General features: G+C 36.5%; 4 protein-coding genes across 6 annotated transcripts; 1 reads left to right on the forward strand and 3 right to left on the reverse strand.

Moving 5' to 3' along the window:
• Positions 1 to 570: 570 nt before the first annotated feature.
• LOC113783286 lies at positions 571 to 5,835 on the forward strand. The gene is made up of 10 exons (XM_027329378.1): positions 571 to 1,157; positions 1,644 to 1,760; positions 2,406 to 2,506; positions 3,234 to 3,305; positions 3,452 to 3,533; positions 4,209 to 4,289; positions 4,503 to 4,544; positions 4,706 to 4,765; positions 4,955 to 5,101; positions 5,306 to 5,835. The coding sequence occupies exons 1-10, from the start codon at positions 843 to 845 to the stop codon at positions 5,489 to 5,491; spliced, it is 1,203 nt and encodes a 400-aa protein (XP_027185179.1). The 5' UTR covers positions 571 to 842; the 3' UTR covers positions 5,492 to 5,835.
• A 1,050-nt stretch (positions 5,836 to 6,885) lies between these two features.
• Positions 6,886 to 8,388, reverse strand: LOC113781995. Its single transcript, XM_027327910.1, has 2 exons — positions 8,181 to 8,388; positions 6,886 to 7,193 (listed from the first exon to the last, which is right to left on the reverse strand). The coding sequence occupies exons 1-2, from the start codon at positions 8,386 to 8,388 to the stop codon at positions 6,886 to 6,888; spliced, it is 516 nt and encodes a 171-aa protein (XP_027183711.1).
• Positions 8,389 to 9,444: 1,056 nt separating this feature from the next.
• Positions 9,445 to 12,798, reverse strand: LOC113783380 (pyridoxal phosphate homeostasis protein). Its single transcript, XM_027329502.1, has 7 exons — positions 12,461 to 12,798; positions 12,029 to 12,095; positions 11,185 to 11,231; positions 10,518 to 10,605; positions 10,182 to 10,315; positions 9,988 to 10,086; positions 9,445 to 9,786 (listed from the first exon to the last, which is right to left on the reverse strand). The coding sequence occupies exons 1-7, from the start codon at positions 12,788 to 12,790 to the stop codon at positions 9,706 to 9,708; spliced, it is 846 nt and encodes a 281-aa protein (XP_027185303.1). The 5' UTR covers positions 12,791 to 12,798; the 3' UTR covers positions 9,445 to 9,705.
• Positions 12,799 to 14,743: 1,945 nt separating this feature from the next.
• On the reverse strand, positions 14,744 to 16,085 carry LOC113783846 (cytochrome b561 and DOMON domain-containing protein At4g17280-like). Of its 3 annotated transcripts, none has more exons than XM_027330084.1 (3): positions 15,832 to 16,085; positions 15,287 to 15,541; positions 14,744 to 15,190 (listed from the first exon to the last, which is right to left on the reverse strand). In XM_027330084.1, the coding sequence occupies exons 1-3, from the start codon at positions 16,057 to 16,059 to the stop codon at positions 14,933 to 14,935; spliced, it is 741 nt and encodes a 246-aa protein (XP_027185885.1). In that variant the 5' UTR covers positions 16,060 to 16,085; the 3' UTR covers positions 14,744 to 14,932. The 3 variants fall into 3 exon arrangements, with proteins under 3 accessions (XP_027185885.1, XP_027185884.1, XP_027185886.1); XM_027330083.1 differs by having other exon boundaries at positions 15,802 to 16,085; XM_027330085.1 differs by having other exon boundaries at positions 14,744 to 15,212; positions 15,802 to 16,085.
• Positions 16,086 to 19,576: the final 3,491 nt, after the last annotated feature.

Raw genomic sequence — 19,576 nt, forward strand, 5'->3', positions numbered from 1 at the left:
GAAACATCAAACAGATTTAAGGTGGATGTACATCTTATTTCTTGAAATATTTTCCTTCTTGATTGAGCATAGTGATGAAATATGAGATGAGCATCAGGCTTTTTATGGATCTCATGCTATCTAGTTGCTTTTCTAATTTGTGTATTTTGTTTGGATTCTTAGATGTTTATACAATGATTGAATAGCGTGCTTCTTTAGTTTGGAATGTGCAAGAGTTCAAGTTGCCCTTTTATAGCCAAATTTGTAGAGAATATTGAGCAATAATTAAGAAAGTGATAGTTGGAATAGTGTATTACAGATTGTGCTCCACGTGAAAAAACTTTAGTTGGGTTAGTTTTGGAATGAAAATTGATGATTTCATTCAGAACCCTCAAGATGTTAGTACGGGGGGTAAAGTGTATATTGCCTAAGTACAAAGGGGTGAAGTGTTACTCACCCTCAAGTTCAGGTGGGCAAAGTGTAATTAACCCTAAAACTGACCATGTTGCGGTGGTTCCGCAGCCATCCCCTGATTTAAATACCACCAGTAATGACCGAGTGGGCATTTGAACTTTCGATTGTCAGATTCAGAACAAGCTATAGAGTTCACGAAATCCACCAAACAACAGCGTTCCGTTTCGGAGTCGGCATCTCTTCTCTCCCTCACCAGCTGTATACTTTCCGCCTTTCCGCATGACATAACCAGAAAAAGAAAAAAAGAAAAGAGGCAGCAACCAACCAGCAAAGCACACGCCACATCTGAACCTGAAGACTTTCTATAATTTTTCAACCTTTTTCACGCCTTCCTTTGTTAAATGATTCAAAATTGATGAGAATTTTTTTTGAAATATTGAGGAGGACGTATGATGAAGAAGGCGGTGGCAGGTGGCGGAGGAGCAACGGCGGCGCCGGGGATACCGGTGAGGTACATGCTGCGGTTAAGCTGGAAACTGGTGATTGGAGTGTGCATTATTCTTTGTTTAATGGCTTTTCTCAGACTGCAATATTCTCTGTCTTACTCCGACTCGGAGCCGGGTTTGTCGCCCCCCACTTCTTTTGTTCGTCATCGGTCGAGATTTATGAGCAGTTATGAGTTTGAAGGCAATGCCAAGATTGCGTTTTTATTTCTTGCTCGGAGAAATTTACCGCTGGATTTTCTTTGGGGAAGCTTTTTCGAGGTAAATCAATCTTCCTTGTCGCAAGTGCTATTAGTACTTTATATCATTTTCTTTTTTCCTTATTTATTACTCTTTTCAACTAGTATTCTTTTGAGATGATGACAAAATTCTTCAAAACGTAGCCGTTTCTTTTTTCTCTTTGGAAATTTTATTTTACAATTGCTGATTTCTTCGATTCATTTTCTGCAATTTATGACAATTGAAGTAAAGATTCAGTTTTTTTTCCCCGTCTGGTTAAATTTTCTCCGGCTGGTTCCGTTGAAAATGACTCGAAGTTGGGAACTTGTGAGTTCTGGCGTTTGTGCTATTGGCTACGCTACTTGGTTCTTAAATTGTCTTTTTTATTTGGGTTATTAATAAATATCTTTTCGTTTATTTATTCAAAAGAATGGAGGAGCATGGTTTAACTAAGTGTTTTATGCCTAGCTGCTGAATTTACAACTTGGCATTTATTTTTTTAATTTAATTTTTTCCTCTTATTTGCAGAATGCTGATGTGGGAAATTTTTCGGTGTATATACATGCGGAACCTGGGTTTGTATTTGATGAATCAACTACGAAGACATCTTTCTTTTATAATCGTCAGTTAAAGAATAGCATTAAGGTAAATAGAATTGTATTCACTAGCTCACCATTTAGTTGCTTGGATGGCAGGGTATTAGTCTGCGCTTAATTTGATCAGAGAGCAGCAAATGTGAGGGATGATAGATGCCGGTATATTTTGCATGAACCAATAATAAAAATGAAAAGACATCTGAAGGAAAAAGGACTTCTTTTGATAGTCAGGACAGCAAAAATCCATTGGTTTATCTGATTGTCAGTAAACGAACATCTAAACTTGGGGGTTCATCTTTTCTATGGATATTTTACTATTATGACAGGGATGACCGAATAATATACATACATTACCCACAAAAAAATGAGTCCTTAGGAGAAAAGTCAGAGAATAGACAACAACATTTTCGTCAAAAAAGGAAGAGCGTTATATGGTCATAGACAAATGGATTACCCAGGCAGACTGGCTTTTGTTCTCTTTGATTTCTCCTGCATGTCACTGTGAACATGTTGCACATTGGATGTTCAAATACCTAAGTGTGGGTTGCAATGTTTTGATAAGCATTCGCGGCAGAAGAAAAATGGAGGACTTAATTTGGAATTTAAATTATATTTTCCCATCTTCTTTTCTGTTTAAATAAGTTGTCTAAGTAAGTTCTGTCTTTTCCACTGATTGACATGAAAGATGGTGTAGGTAGCATGGGGAGAATCTAGCATGATTGAAGCTGAGAGGTTGCTACTTGGAGCAGCTCTGGAAAATCCAGCTAACCAGAGATTTGTTCTCTTATCAGAAAGGTTCTTCTGTTTTGCCTTCAAATTAGCCTCTGTTTAGTAATTCTTGAGACTCTGTATGATGAAGTTTTGGCGTTCTTATGTAGTTTGTGATGGCTGTATTGCGTACTTGGATTTTTGACCTACATGGGGTGGTCAATCCTTTATATGTACAAGTTAGCAGGAATGTTCTTCTTAGATGCATAAATCACAATGCAAAAAGTGGGACTGATAAATGGAAAAACAGTAACTCTGTTTGGATCCCCTGTTTTTGGGGTGTTTTTCAAAAACTAGTTTTTCAAATACAATTTTAAAAAGTACTCTAAAAGGAAATCTAAAAATTAGTTTAAATTTTTTTAAAATTTTAAAAAATATCTCAAAATATATTCTAGAAACTCTTCTACTCTTAAATATCTCAAAATATTTTCTAAAAATATTCCAAAATATATTCTAAAAACTCTGCTACAGAAAAGTTTTTCAAAAACACCCCCACCTTTTTAGCTTATCAAGTCAGTTGATTCTCTCTGTCATATTTATCAGCAGCACCTTTTAGCTCATTTAATTTTTGTTTAAATTATTTTTACTTGCTAATTCATAAAATTCCTCCTAGAGACATTGGGTATAGGTAACTTGGATGTCACAGAGTGATTGAGCTGGGTGTTTTATTATAGATGACTAGAGGTTTTTACTCTCTTTGACTACAGCCCTTCTCCTGTTGCTTCTGATTGAATCTACCATTTTCGTTTTGCAGTTGTGTTCCATTGTACAACTTCAGCTATATCTACAACTATCTAATGGCTTCTCCAAGGAGTTTCGTGGACAGGTAAGTGGATATACTTGATCTGCTAGGATAAATGCTGTGTGATTGCAGATTGACTCTTGGGTTTTCTAAATCACATGAGCCTTGTCAAATCTTTTAGGCTGTCTGCCACATAACAGAACTTCCTGAGTTTCTGTTCCATCTTGCAGTTTTCTTGATAAAAAGGAAGGACGCTATAATCAGAAGATGTCACCAGTTATACCTAAGAACAAATGGCGGAAAGGATCACAGGTAATTCCCTTCAATCCTGATTTTATGTTTTTCTATCTTTGACACGATTTCCATTAGTATGTTAATTGTGTACTATTTTCCGTGTTTTTTGGATGATTAGGAGAAGCAAATTATGGCTGCTTCATTCTTGTTTTTCAAGTAAGGTAGTCTGATTGATTTAGGATAACGGTTTATCTACTTGATAATAGTCAGTTGTTTCATTTATGTATTGAATTATGATAATAAGGTGGCATTTATGTTCTTGATTGCCAAATTTGCCACTGCAAAACAGATCCGTCTTCTAAGGTGGCTTCTATAGAAATACACGAATATGCTGGGTGACATCTACTGGTTCCTTCAATCTGTGGAGCTAGGAAACCGTTGTTGTACTAATTGCTAATTTTAGATGTAGACTTTTTCTGTGTGTTGCTATGTTCATATGAAACGTTTTTGCTAATTTGTTAGAACTCTCTCTCTCTATGAAGAAGCCAATTCCCTCTGCGGGAAAAAAAATTGAAAAGTCATATAAAAGATGAGAATGATTTCTCTTAAAGAATTAAAGGGTTGATACTTGGAAAGAATACTTCATTTTCAAGGGTAATCTGGCAGTACTAGCTGATAACTTTCTTTTCATGATTGAGTACTTGGGTCAAATGGTTTGCAAGTAGAACTAATTAACGTGATGGATAATTGCAGTGGATTACTGTGATCCGGAAGCATGCAGAAGTTATTGTAGATGATCAAGTCATCTTTCCAATTTTTCAAAAGTTCTGCAAGGTATGTGAGAGAGAAACCACTTTATTTTATCTTCCCCTGATTTCAATTACCTTTTTTTTTTCTTTAAAAAATAAGCTTCTGACTTCAAATTACAAGTGCTTGAGCTACAGTGTCTTTTACATAAATTTTTTTTGCAAAATTGGTGTAATGTTCTAATTTGAAGGGATTCCAATTACATGCTAGCTCACTGTGATTTTCCTATGACTTGTTCAGAGACGTCCTATGGTGGACGCCAGTAAGGGAAAGATGAACCTTGTAAGTTAAAGAATTTTTGTAATAGCCTGCTCTAAAATGGAGAAGTGCTTCCAGTTCATTTTGGAATTTGGGTCTGAAAAACAGGCCTAGCTGCTTGTTTGCCGGCATTTGTGTCTATGTTTCTAACCTATTTCATTAACGTTTCGCAATAACCATTACAGAAGCTTCAGAAGCAGCACAACTGTATCCCCGATGAACATTACGTGCCGACGTTACTTGCTGTAAGTTATGATTGCTCTTCAATCTATTCTCTTTCACATTTATTGTTTTTGTTTCCGTACAGTATTACTACATTCTTGGTTGTGCGCTCCCTTTCTTTGTCAAGATTTGTTTCTTTGGTTTTAAAATGTTTGCTCCTGATGCTTTGGTTTCCTATAGTTTATTGGCAATCACCTTCTTATTCTGGACAGATGAATGATCTTGAAGATGAAATTGAACAAAGGCCGGTGACTTATACTTTGTGGAACCAATCTATGAGCAACATGGAAACGAAGGGCTGGCACCCTATAACATTTAGACATGCAGATGCTGGACCTCAACAAATCCGAAGAATAAAGGTTTAATCTTGTGGCCTTTCTGCTTCTGATGGGGTGCTTGACATTTAAGCTTATGGTTAAATGATGTTTAAACTACTAATAGACGGTTTACATGACGCGTACTCATCACTGAACTGTTTCATCCTTCAATCACTCTTTAAGACACCCATATCAAGTCCCTGTTTTTGAGTGGAGAGCTGACTCTTCTCCTATGGATGTTTACAGGGTATGAACCACGTATACTACGAGACAGAATTTAGGACAGAGTGGTGCAGCAATAATGGTACACTGGTTCCTTGCTTTCTATTTGCCAGGAAGTTCTCCCAAGGAGCTGCCATGCGCCTTTTAAGTGAAGGGGTGGTTGGCCAATCTGGTACCCCCTTCATTGCTGGACACTTCGCTCTGAGTTAATTGTACTCCTGTTACTAACATCTCAGGCGTCTCAACCTCACCAAACCATCCAGCTAGTTGCTATCTTATGTAAAATGCTGATGCTACCCAGTAAGGATATACAAAGATTGATAGATATCATACATACAGATAAAAATATATAGCAAGCAGAGATGTTTTTTGGTAGTTGATACTGATATTTAGGTTGACCCGGGGCTGCCTGTAGATCGTTGTTGATACAAGGCCCAATTACATACTTAGCTGTATGTATGTCCATATTGACATACCATGAATTGCCCAAACATATGTAGACATTATTAGAGTTGTTTTAAGGGGACCCACTCCAATATTCGTCCACGAATAAATGGGTTTGGGTGTGTAATGTATCTTGTTTAGGTCTAAATGAGTGGTTCAAGTAGGTTTATTTAATTAGTGGGTGTCAGATGATAGCTTGACTTTGGATCACCAGTGTGGACCCATTTTATTTTAAAACTAATGTAAATTCAAACTCATTTATTAGTGGGTGTTAGGTGGAAAATTTTAGATTTTTCATCAATTCAATAACTATTTTTCAAAAAAGTTTATCCATCATGTTTACTATTATATTTGTTTTCTTTGATTTTTCATTTATTTTTGCCTTCTCTTTCTCTCCTCCGCTTCTAAAATTCAAGTAAACTCTTCAACTATTGTGTTAATTGATTTCTCTTGTTATACTTAAATATTTCAACTCTTAGCATCTGACATCATTTGGAGCTCATCATGCTCATCATTATTTTTAGTATGTACAATTTTCATTGATTTTTTTTCTTTTTATTGGATAAAAGGATTTATTTACTAACCTTGATACTATATCTTTGATTTTTTCTTACCGTAATAAAATATTATTATTTCTTGTCGAACAAAAAAATTGTAAGTAAAATTTTAAATAGGTCATAAATAGGTAATTCCTATCCATTCAGGGTCATATTCATTTTTGATCCGTTTATTTTGATAGGTTGACTTAACTATATCTATCACCCAATTATGACTTGTTCGAAACCGAATCACCCAGTTTTTGATAGCTAGAGTTGCCATCAACTCTGAAAGACCATTCTTATACTCATTCAGGTTGTAAAGAACTTGGAAAGTTCAAAGGTGCAATTTATACTTGTAATTTGTTGGCTAATGAGTTTTATAACCATATACACGCAATCCTTTACTCCTGCAATCCATCATTCCTGCTTTTGGGGAAAAAAAAAAAGGAAAGAAGTGGTGTTGCAAATGAAGAAGGCTTTGTGATTTGATAATCTGGGGGATCAAATTGAAGCTCTGACATTTGATTAACTTAAATTTAGTAGGATCACAGTTCCCAACTCAATCGGGGCATTGCTATGAGCTTTGCACCACGACTCTACAATGAGCCTAAGATGATATGATCAGATGGTGGCTTCCTTCCATCCTCTTTGCCTAGCCCGCATCTCCCACATTTCACTGAGCTCTTTTTGCACTTCCAGAGCTGCTTCTGCCTTCTCCCTGGCCTCCTCACAAGTTTCCATCCCGGAATTGCACTTTTCTGCTTCCTTCTGATACTGTGACGTTACTTTTTTAGCCTCCAGCAGTGCTATGTCGGCGCGGTACTGATTTTCCAGAGCTCCAGCTTCCCTCTGCTTCAACTCGTCAGACAACGAATCCACATAACTCTTTTCCGTCTCTTCACTCATTTCGGGATCATGTTTCATGCAATCTGAGTGGGGAAATAATCAACTATTAGTAAGAATAGAAAACCATCATGTTAATCAGCAAAGGGGCACCCTAAAATGTCCTGTTCCTGTGTAAACTGATTTTCTTCCCCCGAAGGAGAGTTCTTTAAAGACGCACTTAATCAACTATGCAAGGGAATGTCAAAGCCTTCTTTCCTAGCATTGCTGCAGAACATGCGAAGTTCCGAGGCGCGGCCTCAAAGGAAATGGATTTTAATTACTGTTGAAAGCACCAAGTTGATATCAGCTAATTCAGCCAGTGATTCTGCTGTATGATGTTGCAAGGAACAGACTGGTATTTAAGTGCTCTGATTCGTAGATTTATCTCCAATCAAGAAGAACAAAGGAGGCCATCTTACACCAAGAATATATAATGATAGAATTTTAATGACAGTAGATCTTCTTCGATCAAAAAAGAATCCTAGGTCAATAATGGTCTCGCAGCAAATTGAGAGCTTGCATCTTTTAAAGTAGACTTCAATCATTCATGGCGCCAGAAATATTATCCTAGACTGCGTTCATGATACTTCATAGGGGAATTGAAGAACTAACCTGTAAAGAAACTGAAGTTCAACCCTGCATGGTAAACAACGAAACCACGTACGCTTAGATATGCTCATCGCTATAAATACTGCATTAATGCATCTAGCAAATTAATCAGACACGTATGTTCAACAAATTATTTCCACACATGGCCGACGACTGTAAACCAAATTATTTCAACAAATTTTAATGGTTTCATCAGACTATACTCTAGGATGAACCCAGAATAAAAATTCCATTGCATGTGATAGTACCAAAAATTATTTCCAGATGACCAAATAAAAATGGCATTTACGTTTATCATACCCTAAGGTTAAAAAAATTCACTGTCCAATGGCGAAATAACTGTTGGATTTTCACATATTTATAATATAAACAACCATCATCATTGAGGGATAATTGGTAACATGCTGTACATTTTTGTCTACCTTGTGAGTTGGAGAAAAGGGGTAGATCAGGGCAATCGCAGTCGCAAGGGGGACAAGAAAAGTGGCCTACGGAAGTCAGTGTCTCGGAGAGGTGCCAATAAATTGGCGGGACAGCTATGTAACCGGCAAGGCACATACCCATCAGCCCTGTAGCTAACCTCATCATCTTGGGACTGCATGTTCCCTGTTGTTTGTGCTGTAGATTCATCTGTGTTTCTGGAGTTATACTCGTTAGTTTGTTCCTTTTGCCTGTATGTCTTTGCATGGAGATCTTTTGGGATCTGGAATAACGGCGGTTGAGTATGTTACGCTCTGTTATTCTTTGCTTTTTATTGTCATCCCATCTAGTATCTTATTTGGTTTTTATCCCTAGAATTTTGTCTCGGAGTGTAGACACCAAAATTTTACCTTTTATTTTTACTTCATTTTTATTTCTATTTTTACTAAAAGATCATCTGAGTACCTTACCTCAGTCGCTTGAATAATGGTAAGTCCTATAATCATCATTGATCTTTTTCTTTTTCTTTTCTTTGAATAAAAAATATCATTTCATTCATAAATCTGCACTAATGACAAAAAAATAATCATCGAATGTATCATAGAAACAACAGATTTAAAAGATTTACATATATACCAGATCTGCAAAAATTATAAATAAATCTTCAACCTATTCCAAATGATATCAATCTCTTCGAACTTAATTGTTTTCTAAACTCGATATCAAGTGACGACTCTTATTTTTCCTTAAAAACCCTTCTTAGACTATTAATTTGAATCAAAATCGTCACACTTTTTAAGTCCTATTTTAGGCCCTCCTTTTTTATTTTCTAAAATAAAAACTAATTTCAAAATAAAAATTTTCAAATAAAATACATTTTTTCTACCACCAAAGTAAATCATTTATTTATTTTTTAAAAAAATGGGGCGCGACACGGAGCAGATTTCGAAAAATTATTGCGAGGAACAAGTCACCAGGAGACGGCTGGCCTGCAATAGGGACAGGAATGCAGGTGCAGGATAAAATAATACTCCTAATTGGTCGTCTATTTGCTTGCTGGGAAAGAATAGACGAAGCTAAATATCACTTTTGACTAATTTAAATTGGGAAACCAAGAAAAGCCAGTCCAATAATGCAGAGAAGGAAATGTAGAATGGAGTGCCGTTAGCGTAGTGCCAAATTGCTAATATAGGCTCCTCGAAAATACTGTTGTGTATGTTGAGAGCCATAAGAAGGAAGAAAAAAGGAGACAGCCAGTTTTAAGAATTGAAGATAAAAAAGAAAAAATGCACAACTCATCAAGTGCTTTGCATGCCATTTGATACATCAGCGGATATAAGTGATTAAAAACTGTCAAGAGGGCTCAAATATAAGCAACCTTAAAATCAGAGGGCTCAGTCTAGCTGCATGATATTAAAAAATACAACATAAATCTTGGGCAAGCTGATCAAGCAGCTGCTGGGGGTAAACGGTGTGTGATTTCTGTAATTAAACTTGCCAAGGGTGGCGATGCTGATATTTGCATTGCTAATTCGACTGCCTCTTTGGATACTCCCTCGCTCCAAATATGGTGGATCCAATTCGAACATTTGTACTACCCATTTCAATCTGCCAAAAAAAAAAAAAAAAAACACCACACACAAGATACTTCACGTAAGTCATGCAGGCGATGAGTAGGAAAGCCTAATACTCCAACCCAAAGACGCGAATGGGGAAAACCAACAAGAAATATGGTACATTCACTTCAAGAAATATATCTCAGTTGCAAATGAGATGCTAACAGCGAGTCACAAGCGAAAATTAACTTACAGCAAGCTCAAAGTCGCCAGACATGCCCATTGACAGTTCACATTGCTCTTCCGTAATTCCAAGTGCCTTGCAGGCCTCAGTTCTGCAATCTGCCAAAGTCTGCAAGTAAATCACTGCCATCATCAGAACAATTTAAATGGCACTAGAATAAGACAATCCGAGACAACAATTACCAATTTAAGCAAAATTACCACCTTGAAATTTTCTGGGGTGGAAGTATAATCAGCCATTCCTATTGTCATTAGGCCACAAAATTCAAGGTTTGGACAGCGCAAAGTAACATGTTTGACAAGCTCCACACAACCAGCAGGTTCAACACCATATTTAGCTGCAAAAAGCAGAAAAAACTAACTTTAACAATTTTTTCATTTTTCTCCAGCAGAAAAAATTTGTTCATTGCAGTGTTTGTGTCTCAGTGTGTTGATCTGTCCAAGGAACTGTGACCAGCAGCAAATTAAACGTGGCTTCCTATATGCTTCTGAAAAATACTGGAGATCCTACTAAATTAGTGACATACGCTAGTTACCCACATGCTTCCCCACTTGTGTTAACTTGGACAAACACTTTTAAAGGCTTTCTTCCAATGTTTCCAGCCACGCGGTCAAGAAGATTGGCAATCTACAAGATCAAAGGATAGATTTTGAGTTCAAGACAATAACAATCACAACAATGCATAAAGACATCGGCAATGATACTCATTAGCAGGTATTGGGTATCATCACAATGCCCATCAGGAACCATTGGCGCAAGAAGATGTGTTTGTACTTATCCATATGATCCAGCAACATTTTCTGAACTCCAAGTTAAAATTTTTTTAAGATTCATTATGCTGAAAGTAAAGTCATCTTTACTATGAGAAGCAACACAGTGATTTAAACTTAATTATGACTAGGACAGATGGAGGAAGGGAGGGAATGCTGGGAGGTGCTTTTGCAGTAATCACCTAGGACGAACAGCTTCAACCTTACTCTCTATCAATCATGACATGTCTCAGCATGTAAACCAACCACTTTAGAAAATCTTTGGACCGACAGCCTTACTACCAAAGTATTATAAATGTAGCTAAAGCGTCTCTTAATAATGTAGATACCTTTTGAGACAGCACAATAGCAAAGTGCGACCACAGAGCACCAAGAACTAACTCTATGAAGGTCTTCACCTATTTGATAAAAATACTGTTACTGCTAACATTCATACCTTCTCATCATCAACAGTTTCCACCATGGCAAGATTTGGCACTCCAGCTGGCAAAAAAAAAAAAAGAGTGGCTGAGAATCAACTGATAAGAAAATGGCACAGTATACTCAACATACTGGAGAAAAGAATATAAATGGGGCAATAAGAAGTTTCAAGAAATACAAGTAATAAAATCCAGACTTCTGGACACCATAGAGCCATTTATTAAACAGATGATCAACCGGAGAGTAAACTAATTAAGCGCGCATCAGTCCGTTCCTGCTGAATTGGCAAATATAATGCTGTATCGGTCTTTCAAACTCTAGATGAATGACATTATGAACCATAAGCAATCAAGTGTCCTATTTAAAGCCCTATTAGCTAAGTACACTGCTTTCAATACTACCTTGAAATGATGAGCCAAAATGCTCAAAGCACAATAGGTTATCTGACACTTAATCATAAATTTAGGTCATCAGTCTAAATTAACTATCCAGTCAGAATGTCGGACAGTAGGTTGAATTGGAATTGCATGTTTAGTTTAACTTGAAGGGCAGGCGTAAAGCATCAAAAGATTTTGTTCAAGAAATTGCTCCAGAATAACATTTTAAATCCTCCATCCGAACATCATATCTTCCCTATCCAAGTACCCCTTAAAAAAAAAAAAAAGACTGAGGTTCGCACTCAGCCTACATCTTACTCCAACTAAACTCATTTCCTAGAAACTCAAGAACTGTTTTCTAGTTTATCTCCATTTTTTCTTAGCACACTTGCCTTTTTATTAAACCAACGAAATCAAAACCAAGATGCAGTTGCATGTATACATACTCTGAAAATGAGGGAGTTCGGAGTTAGGAAAACATACTTAAAAGCGGCTTCACTTTATTACTCTGCAAATTCCCAATGAAACGCCACTCTATATCCTCCGGTAGCTGCATTTTCACCCAAAAAACATAAATTTTCAGCTAAAGATTCATACTTTCTGTATACCTATCACACGAAATGTGAGCAAACAAAAAAAAAGGTAGAAAAACTCAGCCAAAATACAATCCTTTTCTTTCAAGGTCTTCATTTCCACCCCAAATTGGATGTTTATAGTCCATCATCTCGTATTAATCTTTTTGATAAAAATCTCATACTTCTGCTATAAATAAAAAATTAACGGGAAACGAACAAACTGAAATACAAAAAATAAATTCCTCAATAACTAATCCCCACAAAAATCTGAATTTTTTTTTCAAAAAAATAAGCAAGTTAAAATTATGTATAGGGAGGAGCTAAGAAGTAGAAGAAAAACCTGAGGCGCTTTTTCTACGAGTTCCTGGACGTAGTTCTCCCCGAAGCAACGGTGGCCGGCGTCGTAAACTTGCCGGAGAAGTGAAACCGGCTTCGTCTTGCTAACAGCGACTACACGGATCCTATCTGACCCACGTCCGCACCTCTCCGCCGTCTGTTGCACGCGCTGCAGCACCGATTTCAGTGCCGCCGCAGCCACACCGTCCGTGGCGGAAGCAGCCGCCATTTCTGAACTCCCACTTTCCGTTAATTTCGGTACGCTCGAAATCGGATTTTGGTTGTCCCGTTTTTCTCTCTCGGCGATTGCTGAGGCTGATTCTGCACTCTCCATTTTCTTTGGGACTTTGGAGCAAATATTGGTTTTATAGGGTCCAAATATATTTTTTGGTCCATAAAGTATTGCTCATTTTATATTGGGAATTTTGCCAAATTGATCCCTAACATTTTCACAAAATTTAAAATCAGTCAGAATAGTCCCTAACATACAAATTATGAGCCAGTTTAGTCCTAATGCTCGTATTTGCTCATTTCACCGACTAAAAACAGTACACCTCTCTCACGTGGATATAATTTTAAGAGCAAAATCGGAAGACATTCGTTAATCCATGGTTTTAGACTTTGAAAGAAAAAGAATATTCTCTTCAAAGCTCGAGTTCTCAACAGTTACTCTTCCATAACTCCACCCACTCCTCCTAGAGTCAATCTTGAGTCATTTTCCCTGCATCTACTCCATCAGATGCATTCCACCATCACCACTAACCCAAAGCCTGATGATCTCAAGAGAACTAGAAAACTTGAAGTTTGAAGAAGGTGAAATTTTGCATTTTGCAATCCTTCACGAAATCCAAAGTTGTTGAATCCTTCAGAAGCTGTAATTGTCCATCCTAGCAGTCTTCATACCGTTCTTTCCATCGTTGATGACATCCCGTCCTACCGCAAGATTTTTATCAAAAGTCTATGGTTTTGTTACTTTCAAGAATGTTAAGTCTTTCTTACTTGCCCTAGAAAATCCCAGCAATAAAATTGATGGGTTTGTCAGCAATAAAATTGGTGGAGAATGCGCCAACCAATTGAGATGAGTTTTGAGACTTTGTTGAATTATTTTGAGAGGTATGTTGAAATTGAAGAAGGGCTTGGCGGTTTGATATGGGGACAGGGAAATCAAGAAAAGTGCAAAAGCTGCTTTGACTGAGAAGGTGAAATTTGTTGATGGTTTCCGGCTAGTTTGCAAAATGGTGTCGAGGGAAAGGGAGAAAAGTAATAGGAATCCAAGGGGATTTTGCCTGTAAAACCATGGATTAACCAATATTTTCCTATTTTGCCTTTGAAATTATGCCCACGTGAGAGAAGTGTGCTGTTTTTAGTCGGAGAAATAAGCAAATACGCGCATTAGGACCAAACTGGCTCATAATTTATATGTTAGGGACTATTTTGGCTGATTTTAAATATTAGGGACTAAAAAAATTTTTTATGAAAATGTTAGGGATCAATTTGACAAATTTTTCTTTTATATTTCTACGGTTTTGATTTTATGTTGTTTGAATTGGGGCCATTGTCCTTTCTTTCTTTGGGTAACAATTACCACCTGGCATCCAAAAACTCATAATAAACCCCCAAATAAATAAATAAATAAATAAATGAGATCCATCGCCAATAAATATATAGTTCGCTTAATTTGCATTATTACCAAAAAATATTTATGGGCAGTCAATATCTCCTGTGTGTATAATCCACAAGTAGGTTTCCATTTGGATATTTTCACATAAAAGTTATTAGCAGTTATTCTTTGGGATAGAAAAAATATTTTTTTATTTTTTTTTGGGATAGAAAGTTATTAGCAGTTATTCTTTATTGGAAGTTATATTAGGATAGAAAAATAGGGGTGCGTGTATGTGTTGTTTATTTCAGAGAGATGACAGTATTATTTTATCCTTTATTTGGAGGGTAAAATAAAAATTATAAAAAATGACACAAAAAATTTATACCAACCTCTAAAATGTTCAGAAACATCTTTTGTGATAATAAATAAAGTATTGTACAAGGAAACCAGTGGATGAGATGTATAGCCTTGATAACAATAAAAAATTTGAAATTCCGTATTTCTTGGTGTAAAATTTCAAAAATCAAATTTTAGGATAATCAAACATGTTGCAATCAATTCAAAAGAGCTAACGAACAGTAAAGCAGCTTTAAAAGCAAAGATTTAATTAAAAATTCAAATAAACATTCAATTAATAAAAAAATCGATAAGAAAATTACATGAAATTCCTCCATAAGGGATACAATCAGATGTAGTAGTTTTGATCGTTAAATTTGCCAACCTAACTGAATCTTTATGAATTTTTCTTCCTGACCTTGTCAAATAAATTGTACTCGAACGATTTCCAACTAACTCATTAATAATATTATTGTTGAATTTTTGTTTTCTATATATAAAAAAAAATACAGTAGTTCTTCTGATGATCTAGAATCACTACGCTGACCTGACATCAAATTTAACACGCCTTACAAGCTCCAATGCAAGGAATGTAAAGACAAGTGCCCCCAGGATGGCGCCATATATCCATTTCCAATTCTTGGCTGCTGCAAAATTTTGATGGCCAATTCCTTCATACACATTTGAGATGATGAGAATAATCAGAGCATAGCCCAAAATATGATGGCTTATCACCCAATAAGTCTTCGATCCATGTTCTTCTTGATTTGGTCTCACACACACTGCTATAATTAACTGTAATATGTTATTGTCTTGTCTGCATAAAGAAACAAAAATAACCCTTAATTGACCAAAAAAAAAAAAAAGGAAGGGATTTGGGATCTTAATTACTTGTAATGTGGCCAAGGCAAAAATGATGGTGCCAAGAATTCCGTGGACACTCATATTATGCTTTTTGGCTGCACTTCTAATAGACAAACCAAGGCCCCATCCAATTGTGCCCAAAAGGAATCCTGATGTTTGGGATAATATGTGCAGAGAGTACCAATCAGCGTTGTTCGAAGGCAATTTCTTGAAGTGTCTTGCAACTATTGTACCAATAGGCAAGAGAACTCCCCATCCAAAAATGTTGACCATTCCATGGACCTGTTGGCAACTCTCACATAATCATATTCTACACTATTTTATCTATGATTTTGATGCTCAATCAATAATTTAAGTCGCATTTTATGCAGTGCAATAGTGCGAGCTAAATTAACAAAATTATGAGCTTAAATTCTAATATTTGAAAGTTGAGGGCCACATGGCTACTCCGTCAGTGACTGTGAAGTGTCAAGTTTCATTGAAGCTAAGATCAAGAATCACGAAGGAAGGAAGGAAAAGTAATCGGAAGAAGAATACAACACTTTCTGCAAGAATGAAGCACCACCCCTTACTAATTTTAGGCGGAGAGGGTGATGCCGGAGGTTCCGCGGCCTCAAGTTCTGATGTGGAACGGGAAGCTTGTATTGCCCCTTGCTGGATTGCAACTCCATTATAGGAACATTATTAATCTTGTCATCATTCATCGTGGGAGAAAGCTTCTCGCTGAGTGCAGAAATACTGGAATCAGTTGAGGGTAGGAAAGAGATAAAACCCACAAAAATGAGACAATGAAAAATCATGGTCTTTGGCTGCTCAGAAATACTAGTGTAATTTCTTGGAGTAGAATTGGAATGTCTTAAATGATAGCTTCTTCGATCCTTTATAATCGTGTATGCAGGCAAGACTAGGCACACTTGATCCTCGAAAGCTGCGGCTGGGAGGATTAGAATATGTACCTTACTTACCCAACTCAACAAGGGAAATATTTGTCGACCACTTTAATTGACAGAAGAGCTGCAAACGAAATCAGATTTTATTCCAACATCATTTCACATCTTTTTCCTTTTTCTAGAATCTCTTTGAACATGTAAGGCGTAGTTTCTGATTTAGATCTTCTCCGATGTATTGCTTTAACTTTAGGAATCGAATGATACGTCTCATTGTAGAGCAAGAGTTAGACAGTTGGTAATGGTTACTCTGGTTTAGGGATGTGAATGAGTCTAATCAAACCTTATGTTCAAATTTGTTTGATTATTTTAACGAGTTTACAGTTGTGCTCCAGTTTGATTTATTTATTTATCGAGCCTAACTCGAGCGAATTTTTATCGAGATGAGCTCGAGTAACTTGAGTTTTGTTCCTATAAATTTCAATTCTATGCTAATCAAGTTAAGATTGAACTTGAGTCTGCAATAAGAAGAAAGAATTAAAAACAGGAGGGAAAAAAAAAAGGTTCACTGAGTCTTCCTAATTAACGAGTTTCGCTTCAGAAAATTACTAAGAATTCAAAATTCTAGGCCTTAGAGATCCTTGCTTTCATCTCCAGGCTGTTGAAGGTTGACATCATGAATAAAGTAGTGGAGCAGTGAAAAATTCTGCAAATTGCCCTTCGAAGCAAGAATATACACACTTGACCGACCACATACCGTGTCACCCCTGGGCGAGTAGAGGCCAATCAAGAAGTCAATTGCTGCAATTTTCTTTAGAGTGGGGATACAGATCCTCTGGTAATCCACTTTTCTTCATCTCCAATCAAGAAAATAGCTGTTTGAAAATAGATTCGCTGATTGGCAAGTAGAAACACGGTATTTCTTATACTCGGTAAACTGCAAGTAGTAAATTGAATCGAGACAACAGAAAAAAAGAAAGACTTGCAACTTCAATTTCCCTCAGTCAACTCTTTGCCAATTAATGCTTCCATAAAAAGCCCAATTCCTCGAATGTCATTCTCAACTCCCTACTGCCTCCCAGAGTCCCACAACTAAAATTTCAAAGCCATGGAGGCAGTAAGACTCTTCATACTCTTCCTTCTTCTATCATCAATAACAATTATCGTTGGAGCATTCGGAGCTGATGACATGATTGATGAAGACGAGGACTTGAGCAACTTCGATGATTTTCTAACCCCTGATTTTGGAGGATCCAAGCCTTTGATACGACTAAGTGGCCGCTCCCTTGCTCAGCAAAAACTTCCGGGAAATTATACCTGTGACGTATATCCAAGAGTTTGTCGTCTGAAGGGCAGTGCTGGACCAGATTGCTGCTACAAGAAATGTGTCAATGTGAAGACTGATAGCTTGAACTGTTTTATGTGTGGCCATAAGTGCAATAATGGTGAAATCTGCTGCAACGGAAAATGCAGGAGCACGGTATCCGATAAGAATAATTGTGGTGGATGCAACCTCAAGTGCAAACCTGGTGAAATCTGCTGCAACGGAAAATGCAGGAGCACGGTATCCGATAAGAATAATTGTGGTGGATGCAACATCAAGTGCAAACCTGGTGAAATCTGCTGCAATGGAAAATGCAGGAGCATGGTATCCGATAAGAATAATTGTGGTGGATGCAACATCAAGTGCAAACCTGGTGAAATCTGCTGCAATGGAAGATGCAGGAGCATGGTATCCGATAAGAATAATTGTGGTGGATGCAACATCAAGTGCAAACCTGGTGAAATCTGCTGCAATGGAAAATGTAGGAGCACATCAAACGATAAGAACAATTGTGGTGGATGCAACATCAAGTGCAAATCTGGTGAAATCTGCTGCAATCGAAAATGCAAGAACAAGTCGAACGATACTATAAATTGTGGTGGATGCAACATCAAGTGCAAATTTGGTGAAAACTGCTGCAACGGAAAATGCAAGAATACATTGTACGATAAGAATAACTGCGGCGGATGCAACGTCAAATGCAAACCTGGTGATCGCTGTGATTATGGGTTCTGCGGTTATGCATAAAATTCTTGGTTACAAAGGCTCAATCAATACTTATACTTTTTCATTGTTTCTTCATACTGAATTTCCCTCTTTTCATTTTGATTACAATTACAAATTCCGTGAGAGCTATGTAACATATAATTACTTTTAAAAATGCTTTGTTGTTAATCACTTCTTACGTGAATTCCAGTCTGGAGGGTGAGAGTGATGTCAATCTGCGACTTGTGAAGATGGTGTCTATCAAATAAAGGCTTGGAAACAAAGCTTAAAACAAGCCAGTAATATACTAATAAATTACAGTTAAAATGTGCCATGTTGCAAAGTTACAAGTCCTTCTCGAAGAAACTTTGCAGAATTGCAAATTATGTCCCGACTGAAGTCCCAGGCCGGGTTGTTCTTTTTACCTCAACTGATGATCAGACCGCGGTGTCATGTGGCTTCAGTTTATACAATGTAATCCAGTAAACCAGAGTAAATCCCGCATATTTCCTCTATTTAGTTAGAAAAATAAATTGTCATGATGAAATCTGCCATTTCTTTAAATTTGAGTTAGATGGGCTTTAAGTTCTAGTACCATTATACATATATATATATATATATGTGTGTGTGTGTGTATGAATATATGTATATGTTTATATTTATATTTATTTATTTATTGTGTCTGTTATTCTGGAATCACAAAGTTTATTTTCTTCGCATGACAGTTGTTTTAACCATTTAATTGTACCATGGTTATCGGAAGGAGATCTGAGGTTCTACTATTACTATTGTGAGCGTAATTTAAGAATATGTTTGTAGTCATCTCCTTATATTGTTGTTGGGTACGTGTAATCTTGTTTGTTATAATTAGACAATATGTTGGACAATAACATGTTAGTTGTAATCTTATTAGAAAAATCAGAACAATTGGTTCCACTAATCATACAAAGCAACAACGCATGCAGAATTATTTTGTAAGTGATAACAAAAATATGAACAACTAATAACAAATAAACTTTGACATAAAAATACAAAATCCATCATGAGTAGCATGTTTTTGACATGAATTATCGAATGCATTCTCTTTAACAAAGAAATTGAAGATGTATACTGAGCAAAACTGACTTATATTGCTTTATCAGCCATTAATTGCGAACTTATCACCCATTATAAGATCAAGATTTACCATGTAGGTTCCTATGGTAACAAACACCAAAGATGTATATGTTCTAAATTTAACCTAATACAATGGAAGAAAATAGGAGAAAAAAAACCCTAATTAAGTATAGATTACAGTGTATACACTGTCAGCGTTGGATGAATGATAACTATGTAAAATTTGAATTTGAAATTCAACATTTGCACACATGTCATGAATCTAATGATTATAGTATATAAACT

The sequence above is a fragment of the Coffea eugenioides genome, chromosome 9 (genome assembly GCF_003713205.1).
Source record: "Coffea eugenioides isolate CCC68of chromosome 9, Ceug_1.0, whole genome shotgun sequence".
Classification (NCBI taxonomy): domain Eukaryota; kingdom Viridiplantae; phylum Streptophyta; class Magnoliopsida; order Gentianales; family Rubiaceae; genus Coffea; species Coffea eugenioides.